This window comes from Sebastes umbrosus, chromosome 4, assembly GCF_015220745.1.
Source record: "Sebastes umbrosus isolate fSebUmb1 chromosome 4, fSebUmb1.pri, whole genome shotgun sequence".
NCBI lineage: Eukaryota > Metazoa > Chordata > Actinopteri > Perciformes > Sebastidae > Sebastes > Sebastes umbrosus.
Genome location: NC_051272.1, coordinates 3,003,721 through 3,028,098, shown reverse-complemented (window position 1 = coordinate 3,028,098; position 24,378 = coordinate 3,003,721). Strand labels below are relative to the sequence as shown.

General features: G+C 42.2%; 1 protein-coding gene across 2 annotated transcripts in view; it reads right to left on the bottom strand.

Moving 5' to 3' along the window:
* Positions 1 to 5,739, bottom strand: part of wnt7bb (wingless-type MMTV integration site family, member 7Bb) — a 38,620-nt gene extending 32,881 nt beyond the window's left edge. Inside the window, exon 1 of one of the 2 annotated variants that reach the window (XM_037768687.1) lies at positions 5,019 to 5,739. In XM_037768687.1, the coding sequence (XP_037624615.1) occupies positions 5,019 to 5,089 (71 nt within the window). In that variant the 5' untranslated portion in view covers positions 5,090 to 5,739. Of the gene's footprint in view, positions 1 to 1,019; positions 1,521 to 5,018 lie in introns of those variants that run through there. The other variant, XM_037768686.1, reaches the window with a different exon arrangement.
* Between the last annotated feature and the right edge of the window lie 18,639 nt (positions 5,740 to 24,378).

Below are 24,378 nucleotides of genomic sequence, written 5' to 3'. Positions count from 1 at the left end.
AAACAATGCTATGTAGCTTTAATGCCATTACTATATTTAGCAGCGTAGCCCACTTTTAACAGAAAAACCATAAACCACATCTATTTCAGCATCAGGTTTGGGGTCTCCGGGCAGCAGAGGAAAGAGCGAAGCAGCATGCATGGAGGAAGGAGCAAAGCAGCATGCATGGCTGAGTGATTATTTTGGAAAAGCTTTAAGAAAGCCAGTGTTCTCCTGCGTAAAGAGCATAAGTTTGGTTTTAATTCAGCGCATTGTGGTGTCAATCACGTGCATGCTTCATGCAGATACTCTAAAGATGTGGGTTCAAAATGATAACATCGAAATACTGGGGATTAAGCAGAGATGAGGTCATGCATGCACGGGGATAATCTCTCACACGCTCTGACAGGTTAACGGTGCTGCATCGTGCGTAAAACAAAAAGTGTGTTAAATTCTCCTCTCAGGGAGGAAAAGGAGCGAATCTCAGCATCCGATTGTCTTGAACATCTCTGCCACTCTGTGGCCAAAATGAATCCATGTAGCAGCAAATGTTTTCTCATGTTGTAAAATATTTACAATATGACTGACCATCACTGCTCACTCACTCACAGAAGACGTGCTCAGATGGGCACATTTGCGCGTTCGCCTAATTAGTTTATTCCCACGTGGATCATTTTCCAAGCGATGTTTCCACTGATGCATATATTCTCTGCTGAATTTCTCGCATAAGATTAGGAAAGTGTGTGTAAAATATCCTAAATTACTGCTCAAGTTGCATTTTCTCTACTCCTGCTCTCTGCTCCTTCACAGTCTGGAGACACATGATAAACAACTCCAAATCAATCTCCCATCCGTGGACAAGGAGAACTAAAGAAATGCATCTCAGAACCGGCTTTTATAATGATTAGGAAATAAAGGAGCCCGTTGCTTTATAGGAAAACCCCAAAAAAACCCTCGTGCGTCTTCGTGCTGCTGAGGATGAGCGGCGCGCGCTCTCTGAAGTTAATTAAGGCACCGAGTTAATTGGCTCTTAAACTTACAGGTAGCTGCCGCTCGTCAGGATGAGGAAGATCTGCGGATAGTAGACTGACAGCAGTACACTGCGCGACGAGAAGATGATCATGATGACATTGAGCAAATGGCCACGATCGACGCGGACACACAGGATGAAAAAAAAAAAAAAACTCCCTTTAATTCCTGGTTTTTTAAGTCCCCTTTTTGCGCACAAAAAAAAAAAAAAAAGAGAATAAGAAGAAGAGGTGCTCCTCGTGTTTTCTCTACGCAGCTCCTTGCTCCCAGCAGCAGGGCTGTGTGTGCGCTGAGATTGGCTCTGTCATCTCTCAGCGGCTCTCAGAGGCTGTTGCTCAGTCTACTGTGAGCTTCTCCAGCCGGAATGATGATGATGCTTTTAGGGATTTCGCATGGCAGAAGAAGTGCCTCTCTCCACTCTCATGAGAGTCGGTGCCTGCCATTGGGCAGCAGAGAGACACTGCTATATCCGCCCACTTTGCCACAACAGGACACAATAGGGTGACACTGATCCGATCCACTGTTGGACGTGCAGGAGGTTTCATTCATCATCACTCACAAACCCTCCACCTCCTCCACCTCCACCACCACCCAACCAAACCTCTCCATCCAGCCAGAAATAAACAAACATAGACTGCTGCTGCTGCTGCTTGAGCCTCACACCAGTACAAGAGCCTTAAAGTTGTATCAGTCTGTCAATAACTTCTAATTATTTCATGCACAATTGGTTACAGATATTCAAAAAACAAATGTAGGGCTGGAAAAAAATGTTGGCTAATAATATTGATGAATGGTATAGTAAGTGTTGCATACTTATCTGTATACATTTAGGCCCCTATAGGACTTATTATAAGTTAATATAAGTTATACTTATATTATCATCACAGCTCCATGTGCACAAAATCAGTGTCAATCTGAATTAACAAATTGGTGTCACATCAACGCAATAAAGCCCTTATAATAAAAATGACAAATATTATTCTTATAATATTTCTGTATAAGAATAAAGCGTCATAATCCTGCTGAAAAGAACCTCCTATTATAATCCTATTATCTTTTTTATAATATTCCTGGGACCTATACGTGTCCTCTTGAAGTTTTCCTACAACATTTCCTCAGAAAACATAAAATAAAGCATATTTGTGGTAGTTATTTCATTCATCATCACTCCCAAACCCTCTACCCCTCCACCTCCTCCACCATAACCACCACTACCCAACCTCTCCATCCAGCCAGAAATAAACAAACATAGACTGCTGCTGCTGCTTGAGCCTCACACCATCATCACCACAGCTCCATGTGTGCAATATTAATACACTGAATGTAAAATACATTTATCTATGCAATATATCCTTGATGCAATATACACCTCAAGTGCAACTACCTTTGTTTACATTTTATTTATTACATCTATACCCTACCTGTTTTACAATTACCTCTGTTTACATTACATCTATTTTTATATTTTATACTTCTAGTGTAAACTTCTGTTTATATTTATTTATCACATCTACTTTACCTGTTTTATTTTCTCTATACCTATGTGTGTTTTACCTGTTATATGTTTTATCTGCCTCGTTTAGTCTTGTCAAGTATTTGTTTTAAAGCAACTGACCAGAAGTGACAACTGGGAATCTCGTTGTATTTAATACAATGACAATAAAGCTTTCTGTTCTATTCTATTGTATTCTATTCTATTCTATGTGCACAAAATCAGTGTCAATCTGAATCAACAAGTTGGTGTCACATCAACGCAATAAAGCCCTTATAATAAAAATGACAAATATTATTCTTATAATATTTCTGTATAAGAATAAAGCATCATAATCCTGCTGAAAAGAACCTCCTATGATAATCCTATAATATTCCTGGGACCTATACGTGTTCTCTTGAAGTTTTCCTACAACATTTCCTCAGAAACATAAAATAAAGCATATTTGTGGTACTTAAATATGACTGTCAGGGACCTTATTATTTCCTGTGGTAACACTATAATATTCCTATAGGCGTCTATAATATGTCTGCTCTGTCTGCTCTGTCTGCTGCAGTATATTCAAACACTCATTCTGCTGTAAAGTTGAATAATACTCTCCTCAGACTGTTAAAGGTGCAGGTATAAAAAAAAAAAAAAATAGCACTCTTGTTTCTCGAGATTGGATCTGATGCAGAGACATAAAACACTTGTGGAGGTTTTTGGAGTGGAGGGCTTTTATCGCCTGCAGCAGCATTGTGACTCTCACTCAACACCTGCAGGCTCCAGGCATTGTGAACGAAGAGGGCACCGTGAAGGATTTAGCCATGCAGAGTAAAGAAAGGATGGAAGGAATGAGCTAACTGCTGGGGCTCAGTAAACATGGAAATGGGTGACTTTCACCCCCCATAATACTTCTACTATACTGTCATGTGATATGAGCATCTGTGGAACTTGAAGTCATTTACACGCTTCGCTGCGCATGAGCTTCTCACAGGGAGGGCTGACACTTTTCTGTTTTGTTTGGTTCATTGTGGCTGCAGGAAACACTGTGAGATCAGTTCAAGAGACTTAAAGTTGTATCAGTCTGTCAATAACTTCTAATTATTTCATGCACAATTGGTTACAGATATTCCAGAAAGCAAATGTAGTTTTGCAAAAAAAGTTGGCTAATAATATTTATGAATGGTATAGTAAGTGCTGCATAGCATTGTTGCATACTTATCTGTATACATTTAGGCCCCTATAGGACTTATTATGAGTTAATATAGTTTCAGAATTTTTTTTAGCATCAAAATAATAAATGTTTGCGCAATTCGTAATTAGAGAAACATTAACCAGCATGGACAAAAATATAAAAAAAACTTCCAAATTCGCAGTCCCTGCTACTAACTTGCAACAGCCAGGTAAAGTCACTTCACAACAAGTGGTTGCCAGGCACTTACCATCAATCTCAGACAGTTTTTTTTCCACACTAACTGGCAACTTGATGGAGGTCCTATATAATACAGTATAGGATCATGCAGAATGGATACAAGTCCCTCTGTGTTTATGCATCAAGGTGAGCTTTTACAAAACAAGTAAAAAACTCCGTCCGGCCGATGGAATGTGGAAATACAACTCAGCCTGCAGCTATTAATGAAGGTATGCATGCAGGGTGAGCTGGATCTGGAGCAATGACAGCGACAAAAGGAGCTGGAGTCTCATGAGGTGAACTTAAACCTGCTCTTTGATAGAGAATACGAATCGATCATGTTGCACTAGTTGGCACGAATCCTGATCTGCTACTTTTTACGCACGACACATTCCCCAAAGTGCCATCAAGACAAGGCAGCTTTATTTGTAGAGCACATTTCAGCAACAGGGCAATTCAAAGTGCTTTACATCAACATTCAAGAACATTGAGACAAAGTGCAAAAGAACATTAAAAAATATTAAAGATTAGAAAATAAAAACAAGCTAAAAATAAAAGCTAGGATAGAAGCTAAAATAAAATATAACACACAAGAGTAAAAGTTCTAGTGCAGTATATAAGATCATTATCTGGGTTAATAAAAGGCAGCAGCAGCAAACAGGACAGTTTGAAGCTTTGATTTAAAAGAACTCAGAGTTGGAGTCTGTCCTGCAGGTTTCTGGGAGCTTGTTCCAGATATTTGGTGCATAAAAACTGAACTTCTGCATGTTTAGTTGTGACTCTTGGGACACTAAGCAGACCTGATCCAGATGACCTGAGAGGTCTGGATGGTTCAGAACATAGCAGAAGATCAGAAGCTGAACCATTTAGTGCTTTTATAAACCAGCAGGAGTATTTTGAAATCAATTCTCTGAGAGACAGGGAGCCAGTGTAGAGATCAGTGCAGGATGTAATGATTAAAAATGTTGTTTTTTTTAAAATACACCTGCTGAAAATTGATTTATTTTTGCACACACTGAGGTCAGAGGTCCTGGAATGAGTTTAACAGTCAAAGAGTGTGTCGCAATTTGATATATTCAGGTTTGCGCATGTGGAGGAAACAGTCATGTTAATGCAAAAACTCACCCAAGTCTGAGGTAGATGATGCCAAAACACAGGAACACGTAGAGACTCCTCTTTCGGAGAGGTTTGTGCATGATCCTTCCCACTTCGTCCAGAGGCCATGCACTGGAACACAAAGTGGTCACGCTCTTTTCGTTTCCCTAACCCTTCCACATGCACAGTGCAGACCGCCTGTTCTCTGCGACGTGGAGCTGAAGCGCCTCTGAATAAACCTTCGACAAATCCATGATGGTCCAAAAGCAAGTACAGGTGAGATGCTGATGGCGACCTGGAAAGGTGGCTATAAGAAGTCCAAAATGCAACTGGAGAGAGAGGGTCGGAGCTGAGAGGTGAATGAGTTTCTTGGAGGAAGTGCCTCCTATTCGTCCTCACTTTTCCCTGCAGAGCCTAATTAAAGATTCCCATTTGCTGCGTCATGCAGGTAGAAAAACACCTAGCTGCAAAACCCTGTGGATTTAGTTTGAGTTAAAGCTTCTGCGTCTCTATTCTGTGCAGACATGTTAAACGCAGTCCCTGCTACTAACTTGCAAACAGCCAGGTAGTCTAAACACAGGTAACAACTCCTCCTCCTCCTCCTCCAGCATGGATATGCAGCAGGCAATGGGAAGGGCTTCCAGTCTGAGAGCTCAACACGTGTAGTTGTTGTACAGAAAACTAAAAGCAAGCCAGTGAAATGGCCTTTTATAGGCCTGCTGTGGCCCAGGCTATAGGCTGGTGCTTGCAACACTGGGCATTGCCCCACCAGTGATGGGCTCCACCACAACAGTAAGCCCCATAAAGTCACACAGACAGACAGAGGGGATGGCTTTCCAGCTGCATGAATATAAAAAAAATGACAATTGCATGACTAATAATGACTAATATTAGTCATGATGAATGTGTGTGAGCGAGGTTCTGTCAGTCACTTTGATTAACGGTGCAATGCATGAACAAAACAGCATAAACAAATCATCAATATCCCCACGGCTTCAGTCAGCATGATGTGGGTCTTGAGCAGATGTTCAGCATACAGAATCAACTCCTTCGGGAGCTGTGATTTGACTAAGAAGACTCCCTCTGGTGGCAACAAGACACAGCTGGAGAAATCTGGTGAAACAGTGAAAAGCTCTTCTGCATGGCAGTCCTTTCAAAGTAAAGAATGAGATGTAGTGGGCGCTCTGCAGAACAGTCTTAATCTGAATGAAGATACAAAAACAAATGCATTCATGTGTGTTACGGTGAAATTAAACTAATAGTGAGCTTCAGAACTAGATGATAAAATGGAATTAAAGGTGCTATTGATATTATTGATAACATTCAGCCACTAGATGTCGCATTCTCCCTCCCCTGTTCCACTGCATTCACTTCACAACAAGTGGTTGCCAGGCACTTAGCGTCAATCTCAGCCAGTTTTTTTCCACACTAACTGTTACCTTGATTGCTGACGACACAGAGATACCAACGTTGTTGCCTCACAAGCTTTGTTAGAAGTGGGAACCAAACGTCAGATATCTTCCACAGAGATAAACAAAACACTTATTTTCGACTCATCAAATTTTTTTAAAATGATAAATTCACAACCATAATATTTTATATAGGAAAAAACATACTTTTATTTATTTTATTTATTTTATTTATTTTATTTAGATATATTTGTCTACATAAAAATGTTACCAATATAATCTTTAAGGGATTCTTTTTTTCATCCTGACACTTTGAATTAAAATCACCACTTCATGCAAGGGCCTCAAATCTAAGTGTCGTTGTGGGACTTTTGCAGAAAGTTCACTATGAGTGTCATTTAAATGAATAAATATCATGTATTTATCAGTGTTTGTTTTCTAATCAAAATTCAACTACATTTGTTAGTGAGGAGCATTGTTGGGAAGGTTATTTGAGAAATGTAATAGGTTACAGATTACTAGTTACCCTGGTAAAAATAACTACTTTAATTACTTCATCAAAGTAACTTATTACATTTGATTACTTTTCTAAAAATGTTTTAAACTGGGCAACAACGCTGAAAAGTCCTAAAAACACTGATTTAATCCAGGCAGTGTAAACCACACAACATCCTGAATAGGGCTGTCTATTGGCAAGACTCTGGCAATACGATACGTATCATGATGCAGGGGTTACGATTCAATATTTTGAGATACTGTAAACGGCAATATATTGCATTTTTTTTTTTTTTAAATCTAATTTTAGGAAAACTGTCATAGTATAAAGAACACACCACCATATGTATAAAATATATAATAATAATAATAATATATAATAAAATCTGAGAAAAAGTTCTTATCCAATCAGAACAGTGGGATCTGCATTTGCATTTATCACGGTATACGTTGAGAGGGCGCATCTCTTTGCAAATGAAATAAAATCTTGACTGAGTTAATTAGCATATAAACTCTTAATTAAAAATCAATACAGTGTTTTTGAGAATCAATACAATATCACAAAACTTGATATCACGATACGATACTGTATCGATATTCTCTTACACCCCTAGTATTCAAACACTGATTACTGTCAAACTTTTATTACAAGTCCTTCAATAGAACTTGAATTAAGATTAATTAAGAACAGAGCAACAGAATGAATGTTATATTTTACATATAAGCTTTTTACCGAAAATAATACATTCGGGTGTAACCGCTTTGTAATCACCAACAGTTTTATTAGTAACTGTAATTTTTTATTTTTCACAGTAACTGATTACAATTAAATTGAATTTGTAATTTAATAACATGGAACTCAACACCGGTGAGGAGTAAATCTGATACAAAGATATGTGAAGAATATAATAAAAGTGATGTTATTTTGACAAGGCCACTCTGGTTTTACATTTTCACCTCGGCCCCTTCTTTATCGACACTCAATCAGAAGATTTCAACACTCATCCAGATACTTTTCTCCTCTCTCCGCATGGCTCGTCAAAGGAGCCCCATTCTCTTCTCTCTAAATTTTATGGCCTTAGTTCAATTCCTTAAAAGAACACATAAACCATCAATTCAGTATATACATTTCCAAGAAAACTACATGAGAAACGGCTAACGTGTTGTAATAATGATGGCATAAACTAAAATTACAGACATGAGCTATCTGAGCACAGAGACTGCCGGGCTGTTGTTGACCACGAGAAGCAGACAAAACCGCAGAGACCTTTGTTTCAAGACATCCCTGCGTTGTGGTTTCAAGGCCTTTTCCTTCAAAACATGCCCATCAAAATTCCAGATGGATTTTCGAAATAATGAAAGTCAACATGCGGGCCCAGGGTGACATAAAAAAAAAAAAAAAAAGACATGTATTTGATGTCTACCCGGTAACAGATGGTCTTGTTTGTCTTCAGAATGTTACATAGCTCATCGTCGAGGCCTGGGCGGGGATGGTCCTGTTTGGTTTAATTAAAATGTTCAAAGAGCCAACACTTCTTTTATTAAAGCAGCATCGAGACCGGGGACAGTGTGCGTCAGCGTTATTTGTCACCCGCCATTGTCATTACAGACATGTCGCACACATCCCGCTCTCGTCGGTGGCGGCGCACACATTCCTGTGCACGCTAACACACATTATCTGTCTCTCTCTGTGTCCACGCATACAGTAAATACGTATGCAGACTCACAAATCAAACCGTAGACACAAGCGCCGCGGACACACAGGGAGACTCTCACACACACACACACACACACGCACACACACGCTGTAGCACTTGGGTGGTATGTGGAAGATCTTGTGACACACTGTTTATTTAACTTCAAAAAGCTGAGAGGCAGGGATGAGAGCATTTGGGTCAGCGAGGACATATCAATCTGAGTAAGTCATACGCCACATCACTGCCTGTGCTTTATGCGGCATCGCAGGCCATTGTATTTGAAATATTTCCCCTTCGCAGTCTCCTGAAAGGCGGTCGCCGTGCTCCTTGCTCCGTACTTACCCTCCTCTCAGTCTGCTCTATTACTTTAATAACTGTCAGCCAAACCTTTTTTTTTTTTTTTTTCAAGATTGCACCATTGTGTATCTGTTCCTTTTCATCTGCATGCACTCTAGAGGAGGAAAATGTTGGGAGGAAAAAAAGAAGGGGATCATATTTTGGCAAGCGCGGGATGATATGTCGCACTGTCTTTTTGAATATTATTAAGTACTCTTGACCGACAACTAAATAAGAAAACCCACCGGTTGCCCATGTGTTTGCATGGGAGCTGGTTCAGCTGGAAACAGTGAGAGGGCTGAAATGCAGAGCGTGCCAAACCATGGAGTGGCGTCTGGGGCTGGGTCCACCACATCTACACTGGGCCCCAGGCAAGAGGGGGGAAACGGCTATTATGCACTCGCAAAGTCCCCCTCTCCATCTCCATCTCCATCTCCGTCGGCCCAACTCTCTATTCTCCATGATCTTAACACTTCCGCCAATTAACCGAGCACAGATTCAGTCAGAGAGCATGACACAGTGGAAGGAAGCAATCCCGGAGGAAGACGGTTCACAGAGAAAGTGACCTCATAGATGTCAGATGTCACCTCGTACATCTAACTGAGAGGTCAGAGGTTAAACCAACTTCTACCGGTCCTCCCGTCCTGACCTTTTCCTCTCTCCCGTTCAGTCACAGCTGTGGATAGGGAAGCAGGGTGTGGTCTGATTAATTCCTCACCACGCTCACTGATATATCAGCTCCTCGGTGGCTCATTTGTGCGCATGTGTATGATCGGCACAGCAGATCTGGGTCCGCGTGGTCTGCTTCTCACTGGCTGATTAGCCTGTGCTGAAATGCTGCGCCATGCCCTCCCGATGGAAAAGCAGGTTTTTCTGAGGGTTGGCCTCACCAGTAGTGTCCGACACCACTTGGGGGAGCTTACATAAAGTTTGAACCGAAGCTCAAAGGCAGAGCGGCGCTTTTTTTTTTTCTCATGTTAAAACCTTCAAACGCTAATTTGCAATGTTGCTATTTCAAATGGGGCTCACTTCTTAGCGAGGCCGCCGGCCAAACTGTCATGGGTGTTTTCCTGATCGGGCCAGGGGCTCCGAGACAGAACAGGGAGGCCGGATCAATTTACCCAAATCTGACAAGTCTGGGACACCACGCCAAAGCTGTAGCCCCTATTCAAGAGCACACTCGGTAAAATGAATGAAATGGCTTAGAGGAAAGAAAAGAGTCCAGTTTCAAATTGGAGAGGCCGGAGAATGACTGAGATTAGGATTTGTTGCTACTGTGCCATGTGTCTAGACCTGGCTCATATATAGTATATGAATGTAGGTATGTATGTTTCACACAAGTGATATAATATACACTTAATAATGCAAGTTCAGCAGGAATAAATCATCCTAGAACAGAACAATATTTGCCACACAAGACAACATTTGTTTTTCAGTCTTCTGCTCAAACACTTTTGATTTACAGGCTAATATTTGCTAATTAGAAGAAGCACAATAGAGTACAATCGGGGAAAGAAAACATATCTGCACACTTCAGTTCCGGCCAATTCGTCAATTATACGTAATCCATTGTTGAATTTATGATTTCCCAAAAGTATGTTTTGATTAATCTTTTTAGCTTTTTTCTTCCCAAATGTCAGAAACAATCGACTGAAAAACTAGAATAGTGAGTTGATGTGCGCTGCCTGGGGGATTGAACTGAAGTTATATTATTATTATATTATCCAGAGATCACAATATCATCAGCGGCTCTACCCACAGCCAGACTGAGACTTTGATATGTAAACCACAAGAGAACTTATAGTTGATAATACGGACCATAATGTATGCAGCCACATACTGCAATATCCCTTAAAATCCCTACGAGAAAGGCTTACAGCGTCAGTGCTGCCGTTTCATTCTTTATTTATATGAAACTTTCATTGCCCCGAGGGAAATTTGCTTTGCACAAAGAGCATAAAAGAATATCATAAATGACAGCACATAATATAACATAAGCATGAGTATCATAAAAACATTCATAAAAAAGGAAAATCAATAATCCGGTTCAGGCCATGTGATGAAGGCTTCAGGACGGAGGATGTGATGCCTCTTTTAGTCCCCCCTCCTGGGCAGACTATACCTGCGTCGTGAAGATAAAGGTACATATTCAGGCCTTAGAGGGTGCAGTGGATCTGGTGTGATCTTATGAGCTTCTCTAGACCGATTTGACTGACCTGACTGCTCTGAAGAAGTATACAGGTGCTTGTGGATTAGAGGCCACAGTGCCACAGTTCGTGGATTGGCTTGTCAGTTGGGATGAGAATGGGACGTCCACAAAGGGGCGTTTGTGTTGTGTTTTAGGGACATGAGGTAGCCGGTGGAGTGCATTAAGGGTACGTTACTGCAGTTTTTAAATTCTTATGGATATGTCCCAGTTTGACTTAAAGGGTATTTTTCAACCTGGACCCTATTTTCACATTTTTCTGTCTATAATAGGAATAACACTTTCTGAAGTTGGTCCAGTATTGAGGGATAACGCTGTAGACGTCAGCTGCTCACGGGCTGCAATATGGTGCTATTGGGGCAAGCTGGCACCATCCACTTAAACTGTTTGTTTTTTGCCATGACAGGCTCTGATTGTTATTATAAGTGTCTGATATTATAGAAAGACTTTTGCTCAAGGAGAAGCCTCGTTTTGAAATCTGGCGAGGTGACGTGTTGCCGGAAGACAACGGTGGAATAGTAGAACACATCCACGATGGAAACGCGAGAGCCAGCCGGCCAGAGTTTGTTGTGTTGGAGTACAGAGAGTGTAGCTTAGTGTTATCTAAAAGATTATTTCAACAGCGTGGGTGAGCTCTTTGAATTCGATGGCCACCCGTTTTTATGTGAGTTTACGGATATTCAGATTTCACAACTTCTCCTTGAGCTACTTGGCCCTAATAACAACCAGACCGTATCAAGCGACTGCTGCTGCCGCTTACAGCGTTATCCCTCAATACTGGACCAATTTCAAGAAATATTAGTCACTTACAAACAAAGACATTGAAAAATAGGGTCCAGGTTGAAAAACGCCAAAGTTACCCTTTAATAGAAGATCACTAAATGCAGAAACAATGAATTCTCATCACTGAAAAACACAAAAACAACAACAAAAAGACTGATGTTACAATAAAAGAAATACAAAGACCGCATTCAGTCCCCTCGGTCAGAGAATGGAACCCAGGCATTTACATTCACAATAAAATCTGACAGACATATGGCTCGTGTGTGTCTGAAGCAAAGGCCCCGGACCTTGTGTGCAGTGGAGCGAACACAAGCAATACTCTCTGTTGGCCTCTAATAGGCCCGAGGATATGAGAAAAAGGCCTGAGAACAGACAGAGTCCTCGTCAATTTGGCACTTTTGGACGTGATTTCATCTAAAATATTGATATCATGACATGCTCTCCATTTCCAGAAGCAACAATTCAACTGGATAATTGCTGTTTTGTTTTCAAAATGGCAGCTCGACTACGAAAAAGAGGCACTAATAAAGCATAAATGACATAAAACAGTAAATCTGAGGTTCTCTTTATGACATTTAGAGGGCTCTTAGCACTCCAACATGGCCTATATGGTTCTTTAAATAACCATCTTGCATCATTGATTCCAGCACATATTGGTCTCATTGGTTGAGAGCTATTAGTGAATGTTTCTGAGCATGTTCGGCCTCAATAGGCCGGAATATGGATGAGATAACGTTGCAAAGCTGAATTAGGCATTAACTTTCCTCCCCTTTTGGGTAAACTTTGCGGATACATCAAATGCATGCTTTGGCGTTGGAGTTTACATACCTGCGAAAGTTAAACAGAGAGCATTGACATAAGGTGTGGCTCCATATTTGTATCTGACCGCAGCTATGGACGGGCACAAGTGCACGGTGCAACGTGCACACGCAAACACACTTACAAACCTGACTCTGAACAGCTGGGAGTGTTTGCAGTCCTTTCGTTCTCCTCTCCGTCTCACACAATGACCCGTGCGCTGTCTGTGTTTGCACTGCACCTAGCTCAAACAGCGTTCGTTTCCGAAGCACACTCTGAGGCTCGCTTTTGTTGAGGACGCACACAAAACCCGGGGAAGGCTTGGCCTCCAGGTCGTGCTCGGAAAACAAGAGGGCCAAGTTCATTGAGAAATCAGCTAGAATCTCAGAAATGCACCTGATACATTTCGTGCCGTGTTTTTCTCCTCCGGCGATTGATAATGTTTTAGCATTCCAGTCGGGGTCACAGAGATATTAGTCGTGCACTATTTCACTTCCTTAACAATGGCAGTCACAAAGACAAACGGAAGAAGTCGCCGCACCAAAGTTCACAAAGCCATTGGGAGGTTGTTGTCCTCGCGTTCACTCTCGTGGATAAACAATGAACTCCAGACTGTCTTCACATAATGAACAAAAGGCATTTTCAAAAGAGCAATATCTTTTATTGTCTTAAATCACATCATACGTTACAATAACTTTTTTTGAAGTCATCAGATTCAAAAAGAGCCTACTATTGCTTGCTTTTAATTTTCCCAGAATTTTCATTATTCCGCTGATGAACCCAACATAAATCATCAGCTAAATGTCGTTTGGCTATCCTCAGTCCGCTCCGTCTCTGCGTATGCCATTCCCCTCAATCCATCCATGCTGTTTATCTTCAGCATTGCGTTTGGCAGATTGAGGTTTCTATACCAATGGGCTGATATGTTTGGATATAAGAATGCGGTTTTCCTGTTTTGGCACCGTCAGTGTGTCTTTTCATATACCATCCCAACATCAAACACTGGCTGTGTAATATTTAAAGGCCATCTGTGGCGTTCGCTCCTGCTCGCTGATGGCTTGGCAGCTGGAGAGTGAGGCCTAATAATACCGGCCTGATAGACTGCGGTAGAAAGAAATGGCACAAAAATGTTTCCTTACAGCGCTGCCTTTTTCATGTGAGATGATATTCAAGCTAGATTTGCTGTTGATATAAGGGAGCAATTAGCTCGACCAATCATCCTTCAAATCGCGTCGTGGCGCGCGCCAAGATTTCCTGTTACACAACGGTTATATTTCTCCCTGCAGGTTTAAAGCACATGAAATAGATGGTACGTCTTTACCAGCGGCGACAGCGTGTGGCTGTTTTCACCTCGTGTGTCTGTGTGTGTGTCATCGTGGCAAAATGTGGCCCTGGAGACACCTACTGTAGTAGGAACGACCACAGAAGCAGTTTGGAGTATTTTGCCAGGTGTTTGTCTGTCTGTGGACAGATTTTGTCAACGCGTTAGCGTCACAACCGTTCAGGATGCAGTCAAGAAACTTACAACTTCTTTACGAATTACATAATCAACATGATCTCATCCCTACTCGTCATATTTTGCCTCTTGTGCAGAGGGGGCAGCCTTTTGCATAGTATCTAGACACTGAAGGTTTCTGTGTGGTTAAAGTGTCAGTAGTCAGTATATATTTTTGGCATCATTCGGCAAAAATCTCATAATAACCTTTCAGCATGTTGTAATTCAAGTGTTCTGAGAGAAAACTAGACTTCTGCTCCTCCTCATGGCTCTGTTTTCAGGCTTTAGAAAAGCCTAGCCTGTGATGGGAGACTTTGACCAATCACAGGTCATTTCAAAGAGAGCGTTTCTATTGGCTGTGCTCCGGTCATGTGACCAGAACTTGGCGTTCCTTCAAGCCATCTCAACCTGATCTCAACATGGATGCCAGGTCACAAACTTTCTCATTTTACAGCTAAACCGTGCACTACAAGATGATTCTGACAACATCTGAGGAGAGAAATAGGCATTAACGTAACAGAATATTGATTCATATTTGATCAGCGCTGCCTAGTTTGACCGTTCGGTCGGAGTTCACGAGAAATTGACAGCCGGCTCTCATAGACGGCAGCTGGACAGCAGACCTCAGATCAGCTCTTACTGCTTGTTTTTCTCCGGTCTGTGAAATCTTGCAGATGCTGCTAGGAGCACCGGAGACACATGATTTTTTTCAGGTTACCTGTTTCATGTACTACTGTCATGATATAGCGACCGTCATATTTGCTCCAATCTCGCCTACTTCAGCTTTAACGTTGTAACACCTGTTTAACGTTGCAAAACGGTGCCGGTTACAGTAGGTTTAGGCAACAAAACCACTTGGTTAAGGTTAGAAAAAAAATCAGGGTTTGGCTTAAAATAGGTACGCTTGTAATGTAATGTAAGCTACGGACGTAACGTCATGCGACTCAGTGGCAAAGCGTCATGACACAGAAAGTCACGTGACGTAACGTTGCCGGTAAAAATTATTCAACTTTTGGTTTCACACGGGAGACGAGTAAAAGTCCTGTGTTTGACCCATCCGTCCCTTTCACCCGCCCGTAGAGGACGTCTCGCTCTTAATACTACGTTCGTTGCTCTGAGCGTCAAATAAGGACGTGGTTGGGTTTACACTGGAGCCCGGTGCGTCTCATACAGACACTGAAGGGTGGTCTTGTGCGTCGGTATTTGACGCCCTGCGAGTGAAACCAGGCTGACACAATACAACTGGGGAATTTTTTTTAATTTTCTTTATACTTTATTTTATTGCAGCAATAAAGCATCCTCCGGTAACACTACAAAACCCAAAGGAAAACGCCAATTATGAAGTTTGACAAGAGATCTTGAGTATTGTCTATAGGTCCTCTTAGTAGCTTTTTCCGGAGCTTTCAATCACACCTTACAGTCTTCCTTGGCAGATGGAGTTTGTCCACTGAGGATGACCATGAGATGCACTTGAATCTGTTGGAGTATTTATTTTATCTTTGTAAGGCGTCCTTGGGTGACCTTAAAGGTGCCACCAAATAAAATTTATTATTATTATTATCATTATTATTATTATTATTATTATTATTATTAAAGCGCAGCAGACGATAAAGTGATGTTAACTGTCCGCAAGTTATTAAAGGTAACAGTAAGTGAACCTTGAGTACGATTTTATTTTTGTCAATCTACGTTCAAGTTCAAGAATAAACTGTCTTACTCATCAATTATGAAATTATCTTTATGTCTACATTTCAGGTAACGTGGTATCTTCATATCCAAAAGTCCAAATGGCAGAGTAGCAGAAGAACAAAAGAAAGAAACCACTTTTGAAAATTAAATATTTTTTATCATGATAAAGGCCTTTTTTTCCCTCATCTCCCAGCTTTCGTTGATTAACTTTCCAGTTGATTAACCATCTCAGTCTTCTTCTGCTATCATATCGATGCAAAAGATCAGTAGGAAACAAGAAGGAGCTCATATTCAGTGTGATGACACATTGAATAAGTCCACTGTTCTGCTTCCAGATTGACATATTGTTCGGTCTCGACATTAATAAGTGGTAAAATATCAGATCTCAACTGGACACAAAGATAAAAGCGTCATTATCTGTGTGTGTGTGTCTGCGTCGTGTCCGTGAGCTGGACGTCCAGCCTCAGGTGGGCTCAGGGCGTCCCGGGCTCCTCCGGCAGCCTCGGGTTGGGCCTTGGCTCCGGGCTGCTTGACAAACACAGGTTCCCTTTGTTGTGTCAGCTACACACTGAACCTTGCAGGGGCCTCATGTACACAAAGGAATGTTTGGATGGATCCGTTACACAGCCACACACACTGCTTGTTTGCCTGTTTGACTCCGCAACAGTAATCTGACATCTAAATTGGGTCAGGGAGGTTCTTGTAGTGCTTTAGAGGCCGGCCGGACGGACGGTGGTGGATCGGGAAGGAGGCAGCCGGAGGAGAGGAAATGCTGGAGAGACAGTTAAATTGTCCCGGGTCAGGAGGGTCACAGTCAGAATCACTTAAATTGTCAAGAACAATAAATGTACAAGACGTCTTCCTGGTGACATTAAAGACGCTGACAGCTTACCGGCACCCAGACTGCACAGAGACTTCTATGAACTGAAATAGCAATGAACTCCTTCTGAATACACACATCTGAGGCCACTTGTCTATTAATATTATTTACTTCGACTTCATCTCCCTCCAAGCTGCTTCAAGGACTCAAATCCCACACGATTTGCATGTACAGTCAACACACACTCTATTTCAACTCTCATCCTGCTCCTGGCCTCCGGTTAACCCCACACTTTTTCTTCCTGTGTGTTTTGGTCTGTGAAAAGCCCACTTTGTTGTGTCTGAGCAGCGAAGCATCCCAGTGAGCAACGACTTCCTGTGAGAAGTGACTGCTATTTCAACTCCGGAGCGCTGGAGCTGCCTGCGGTTTGTCTGTCTGTCGGGCCCGAGCGTCTGCCCTCAAGCTTCCCCTCGGCGCGTAGAGGAAGAAGACATTTCCGTGGAGACAGAAGAGTGACAGCGAGCGTTGCCAAACCCAGAGCTCCCTGCCGGCGGGCTCCACTCCAAATGGGACTGCAAACAGAGAGCTTTCTGGGTCGTTTGACAGCGGAGGTCAAAGGGCACTTTAGCGTTACATTGGCTCTCCTTTCTTCCTCCTCTTCTTCTTCTTCTTCTCTCTTCTTCACATCGTTTCTTCTTCTGTCTGGTGTCGGGGGGTTTTTTTGGGTGAAGATGACGACAGCGGCTGGCGGACACAGAAGGGGAGCCATCCTCCACACTGAGGCCGGAGCCATTACCTCAGCCGCCACCAGCATGACAATGATATTTTCAGTCATAGCGTAAACCCCGTTGTAAACTGAAGCTGCAGAGACATGAAAGGCTCCCCATTTGGTTTTATTTTGCTGCGGTGCCACACTTTTTTTTACTGCATGCATTCCCTCAGAGAATTAAAAGAACGTCTCCTTTGTTTGGACTATAACAATTAGGCCGAGTGCGAGAGTAAAAGTCATCATCGGCCTCTGATGAGAGGCTGTCGTAAGTATGGAATGGCAGTGAAATGGAAAAGGCATTTATAGTGGAAGACGTTAGCATGACTAAAGAATTCCCAGATCACATTGTAGTTTGTAATTAGTCAATGAAGTGCTTCAGTATCTAGGAGTTTAAGGCTAATAAGAAGGGACAAAGTGGGCCCACGTCTCCATTTTCTAGTCTCCGAATTCAGTCGTAACATAACCAAAAGTGACTGTAAGAAAACAGAGACCGACATTTTCTTCCGTTCCCCACATGCTGTTCTTCTGAGTATTTATTTTATTCTTCGCAGAATTTATTTGTTTTTGGTCAAATCGGCCACCTCCGTATCTCCCGGAGCCAATATTACACCCAGGAGTGGTTGGCCCGTGAGTGGATTAGGACTTTTCCATTGACCAGCGGTTTGCAGAGGTTATAATCTTGCACCCCCAAAGACAGATTTCCCGTTAAACCCAGGAAAGCTGTCTGACACCACTTACTGGAATCTAGTGGAATTTGTAGCAAACGCTTGTTTGGCAGAGACGCACGGAGAGCTCACAGAAAAGTGGCAAAATGTGGACAATGCAATTCCTCTTTTTTCAACCAGTGGTGCGCGAGGGCAATAAATGTGTCTTTCCTTTATCTTCGTTTAGCTTGAACAGAATAACGGCTCCCAAACGTGCACAGTGCTGGCGCCGCATGCTGTCGGACGGATAAATCATTCATAACCCGAGCGATTAAATATATTGAGGGATATATTGGTGGTTAATGGGTGGTTGGATCCTGGCACTCCTCTATGAAATTCAGACTTGACCGCTGTCATCAGGAATCCATCCGAACGATGATGTCTTTGGGAATTGCTGCCCGTCTGTGTGTGGTATCATAAATTAGAGCAATATGTCAAAGGATCAACTCGATGTGTCTCAAATATTCTGTTCAAAAAAGTGACTCCCTGTTGGAGTGAAATCACTTCTCTGTTCAGACATGAAATATGCTGCCTATATTCCTAAATATTGCAAACACTATAAGCAAAACTTAAAGTGGCCCAAATTCTCATTTTCTGGTGTCTTTTTATTGTAAAATATCCCCATTTTGATGCCTTTGTGAGCATTATTAGCAGCCATTGAAAGACACTGGAGTAAACCTGGTTGGAAAACAAAGTGACAGCTGAATCTTCCCAGTAGATGGAGACAAAGTATGCAGCACAAAATGCCTCACAATGAGCTTGTGCCATTTTGACTCAGTCCGTTTTCTGTCTCCCTCCAAAATGTGCACAGGAAATGCATGAAGTAGGAAGTTTAGTTCAATTTTTATAGATTTTCATGTGATTTTTAACCAATACAAGACATAGACTTTAAGACAGACTAAAACAGGAAAAGACTGGAACTGGGAAAGCGTGCTAGAAGGAGGAGCTGATACTCTTTCTGTGCATTAAACCTTTTAGGAGTCTGATTAGACTGAGCTGGTCCTCGACTCTGAGCAACGTGGACACCCAGCAGAGGGAGTCGTTGGACAAGCATTGAGGCAGCAGTAGGAAGGAGGTCCTTATACTTTCAACAGCCCCATACTGTAGTAGAGGAGCCAGTGGATCCGGCCCACATGGAGCCGGGGTCTGACTGTCCCCCCAGTCCCTCAATCCGCCATCTTAATTGCTGCCATCTTTGCAGAGTGAAATTATCGGCGTGATAACGGCGTGTTGTAACGCTGTGGACAAGACCAGTCTGTGATCAGGTGGTGATACGGTATATTTGTGTATCTATTAGTCATTAGAAAATGTGTCTGCATTGATAGTTTTTGTTCACGGATCGTGGCTTTCACTCGTTTGAACAAAAGGAAATAATTAAAAGTGTTAACTAACCAAACAACCATTGAGTGCAATCAAAGTGTGTTTCAGGAGATTTATCTCTAATCTCTTAATCATATGCAGCTCTCTTAATGCAGCCCAAATGCACAGCTGTTCATTAAATAGTCATAAAACTTAATGTATTGATTTGTGTATATGGACACAAATTTCACATTTTTGCAGCAAACACCACGTAGGACGGAGGATGGGGTGGACAGGTGGGTCAAAAAACACCAGACTTTTGCCCATGAGACCAGCGTTTGTGTCCCGTGTGAAACCACAAGTCAAAGTTGATTTATTTGTCACGTAACTTCTGTACTTCTGGAGTTATTTTAAGCCAAACCACAATCTTTTCCTAAAGCTAACTAAGTTTTGCCACGTAACTTCCATACTTAAGTTACACCATTTTCAAACCCAAACCATCTGTGTGTTCCAATCCGCGTACTTCTGTACTTACACTTACTACTTTGAGTGCATAAGTGCATTCACACTGGGAAGTACGGCAAAATGCAGTGCACTCAAAATACCCGGATGTTGTACTCAAAACGGTCAGATCGTTGAGTGTGGAAGGCTGGACACTTTCCACACTCAACTGTCGCCATCTTGGCTACGTAGCGGAAGGGGCGGAGCCACGACCACTATTCAAACATACGTAGATAACAGACCAAAACAATACAATACGTAAACATACCGGTGCATTTTCAGCCAACAGGAGGACACATCGTAGGCGTAGGCGACGATGTTGGAAACGTAATTTCCACTCTGCTTTAATTTTTTTTCAGAAGATATTTTGGCGGGTAGCGAGCTGCGGTCAAATGTTGCGATCGTCATTTCCGGTCAGTGCGCCGCAGAGTATTCGATTTGAGACGACCGTACCCCGTTGAAATTTACGCACTACTCAAGTGAGTACAGAGTGCACAAAGTGCACCACATTGAAGTGTAATTCTGGAAGTACGTGGATTGGAACACACTACATGATCTTTTCCTAAACCTAACTAAGTAGTTTTGTTGCCTAAACCTAAACAAGACAATCTTTTCCTAAACTTAACTTGAGTAGTTTTATTTTGAAAAGACTGGAGTGGAAATTGACACCAAAAATATGTTGTTGAAAGTCGCGCTTAGCGTCACAAAAAATAGGGAAATCTGTGTCTATGTACATGAATCAAATAGATGTTGAAGTGGCCACTTTAATCCACTGTTTGAATGCATCATGCGTTTGTCTGCAGGATCTCTCCGCTCACTTTTACTTGACAAAGCTCAGAGTGAAAATCTCTTTCTCTCTCTTTTTCTTCCCCACTTTATTAATCACCATCAACTGAAGCTGAGACAGATCTACCAGCTGGCCAATGGAGGCCCAGTCCCGGCCTGCACGCCACCGCACACATGAATATCATTAATAACTTCATTAGCACTTCCTGACTACAGCCAACACTACAGCGGATTGGATTGCCAACTGGATTGTGTGTATGTGTGTGTGTTTAAGTGAGTGTGTAAGAAGGGGGGGGCTCTTGACTCTTGATTGCACACCACTTTTTAGATTCAGAGCAACACATCTCCTCCAATTGCAGCCTCGCCGTGTGATTGAAACAGTGTCTGGCTCGGACACCCCCACGCTCCACCCAGTCCCACCAGGCGTATCGCTGTACAGTAACAGTACCCCTATTAACATTCAAAAAGAAGCTTGATCAAAGATAGACATTGTGCCCTCTGCTCCGAGTCAAAGTGCATTACAGCGCCGGGTTCTGTTTTAGCATGTTACACACGGCACTTAAACATCAAACATATGTAAATACTCCGCTTAATTGTACAATCTGAGGCCGATCTCGAACCGGAATGAATCGTCAAAACTGTCTCCTCTCGTATAGTTCGAGGATTGATGTTTAAAATCTGGAATATAAAGTGGTGTGTGCTAAACTGAATAATAATCACAAATGCACTGAGCGATCTGATTATTCCCCGGTGAGGAAATGTCATTCATGTCCATGATTGTGTGGAGGAAACTTTTTAAAACCCTACAGAGCAGCACAGCTTTTATTGGTATACCCTGCATTAGTTTAGGGACCTCTCCAGTTAAACCACAGCCTGTTGGTCACCACGCTCCTCCTTAGGAATATTTAGGATTAGACAAAAAGTGTTTTCTTTCCCCGGTCACATTTCTTCGGCCACAGTTAGTCTGGTGACTCTGCATTCAATTCAAATTTCTTATTGTCAACAATATCCATCAAAAGACCAAAGCCAACAATGAACTGATCCTTCTCACAAGGAGCATTAAGACCAGAACATCCAGGTTCCAGACCAGCTCACATCCTGAAGCCATCCGCCTCCCTAAAACTACAAACATACGTAGCACTGCAGGCCACTCTGCAGGTTCAATAATTATGCAGTAGGGCAAATGTATTTAAAGGGGACATATGATGGAAAAATCTGATCTGACATCTGAAAAAACCTGTAAAAACTCTTGCGAGACTTGCTGCAAGACGACCTATCCTAACCTTAAATATTCAAGGTCAATGCCTAACCTTCTCTATTTGAGATTAATGCCTGACCTTGACCATCTCGCGAGGGTTTCCCCAGTTTGCTGGTTCTCTTCTAGCCACTACCAGAATATATCGTCCACGGCTTGAGAACTACCTTTGCAAAGGTGCACCATATTTTTCTTGCAAGCCAAAGCAGAGCAGACTGAGCTTTTTCAGGAGGGGTCTTAAAGAAACTGCCGCTAAAACGGAGCATTTCAGAGAGAGGTTGAATATACTCTAGGTATATTCAGACAGACAGTATGAGAAAAATAACGTGTTTTTTGAACATTAAAGCGTGTAAACATGTTCTAGTAGAAACCCAAAATACAAGTATGAACCTAAATATGAGCATGATATTTCCCCTTTAATGCACTTTAAGAACTTTATCTAGTGGGTCATTTGATGTTGCGGCAAATTTTCCTACAGGGGCTAGTGTTTTATCCGTGGTGTTCCCATGTATTGGATTTTATTTTACTCATTTGTTTTATGCTTTTATGATTATTTTATGGGTATCGCCGGGCCGGCCGTGCATGCTTTTAGTGCACATTCATGCATCTTAGCGTGCCCCACCGGCTAGCTCACAGCACTCGTCCCGACCGACGGCGTTGTTATGGTTAACACTGTCATCTCTGTCAGCACTTTTGCCATTGTTTGCACTCTTAGCGCTGTTAGCACCGTTTAGCTACGAGCCGCCAGCTTACCGTCCCCATGTTGAAAAGCCATTGAGAGGCAATAGAAATGCTCCTAAACAGCACCTTTAATGTATTATGTGCTTTATGAGCCAGTAGCTTTTGTCTTTCTGTCTTAGTTTAAGTGAGTTCACTAATTCCAATCAATCATGTTGATATATAGTATTGAATCTTGATATGACGGCCAAAATAAACATGTTGCAGTAGACAAGACAGGAAATAAAATCTAATATGTTAGAAAATTTAAAAGATGGATTTTATTTATTACTGTCTTGTTGTTAAAAGTTTACTCGATTTCTCCATCTGGTATTTCTGCATGTGTCAGCAGGCGTCCAGAAAATATACTGCTACTAATGAGATTATCTTTCCCCCAAATGCTTCAAAGACTTTGAGAAAGATAGAAATCAAGATCCAGTGACCCAGTAAATTATACTGACTGAGTGTGCACCAGATTTCCTACCCGTGTACAATCAATCTTTGCTGCGTCCGGACCAATTCGCACTTTTAACAGAGCAGCCCCCAGAGCCATAAACTGGTGCACTTGTTTAACTTCGCCGCTCTAATCACACGGGTCAGATAGAAGTTTAGTCGAGTAATATTCACGTGTGTGTGCCAATTTACACTGATCTCCTTCCTTTGCTTCGTGTTTGGTTATCACGCAGGATTAGAATTTATTCTTTGGGCCATGTATTTCATCATGACAAATTTCTCTGTGGTCTTTACACAGCAAAAGTGAACACAGATGTCTTTTAAATGTTAAAATGAAAACAAGAGCCAAAACAACATTACAGAGAAGCTCCATGATCTCTTTTTGATTTATTATGCCTGTTTCCCCTTAAATCTCAGTTGAGCAAAACTTTTTTTTTCTCGGCGGTGATTCTTTCACTTGAGCCATCTCGGCTGTTTCAAATCCATCGCCCGCCCACCCGGCCCCCTTCTGGCTCTGTCATTGGGGGAGACGGCTCTCCGTCTGTGATGCATGGGCCGGCTCACCAGAGCAAATCTGTGGTGATGCCATTGCGAAGCGACACCGGGGGGCCCAGTGTGCTGATTCAGCCTGTGTGGAGAAGGAGGGGTTGAAAGGGGGGAAAGAAGGAGTGACGCAGGGAGGGACAAAACTGTGTCTCCATGCAGCAGCCCAAATATCTTCAGCAGGGCTCTGTGACGGAGCGAAGGCTTTGTCTGAACACCAGATCTGTGAGCATTTTAGATGCAAAAACAAAAGTAGGAGGCTAAATTTCAACTGGTGGTAGCGGGTTTACAGTAAAACACGCCGCAGATGCCTCTATAAATAGCCTTGAGTCCTATTTTCCTGTCCACACATACAGTATGTGCATATTTTACAGCCCTCCAGTTCTTAAAGATCCTTGACCTTGCCTGACCCTTGAGCGCTCCTCCACAAAGGAAGTGATTGTTCCTGCCCCGGACAAGGACAATGCATGTTTGTCATCTGTAGGAGCATTGGGGGGGGGGGGTGTAAGAGATATACAGTAATCGTATTGTGCAGTGACCAGCGTTGATTGCTTCATGCTGTAAGTTCGTTGAGTTCATTTACTGTAATGGAAAAGTAGTGTGATAAATCCACAAGCATAACCATTAATTATACT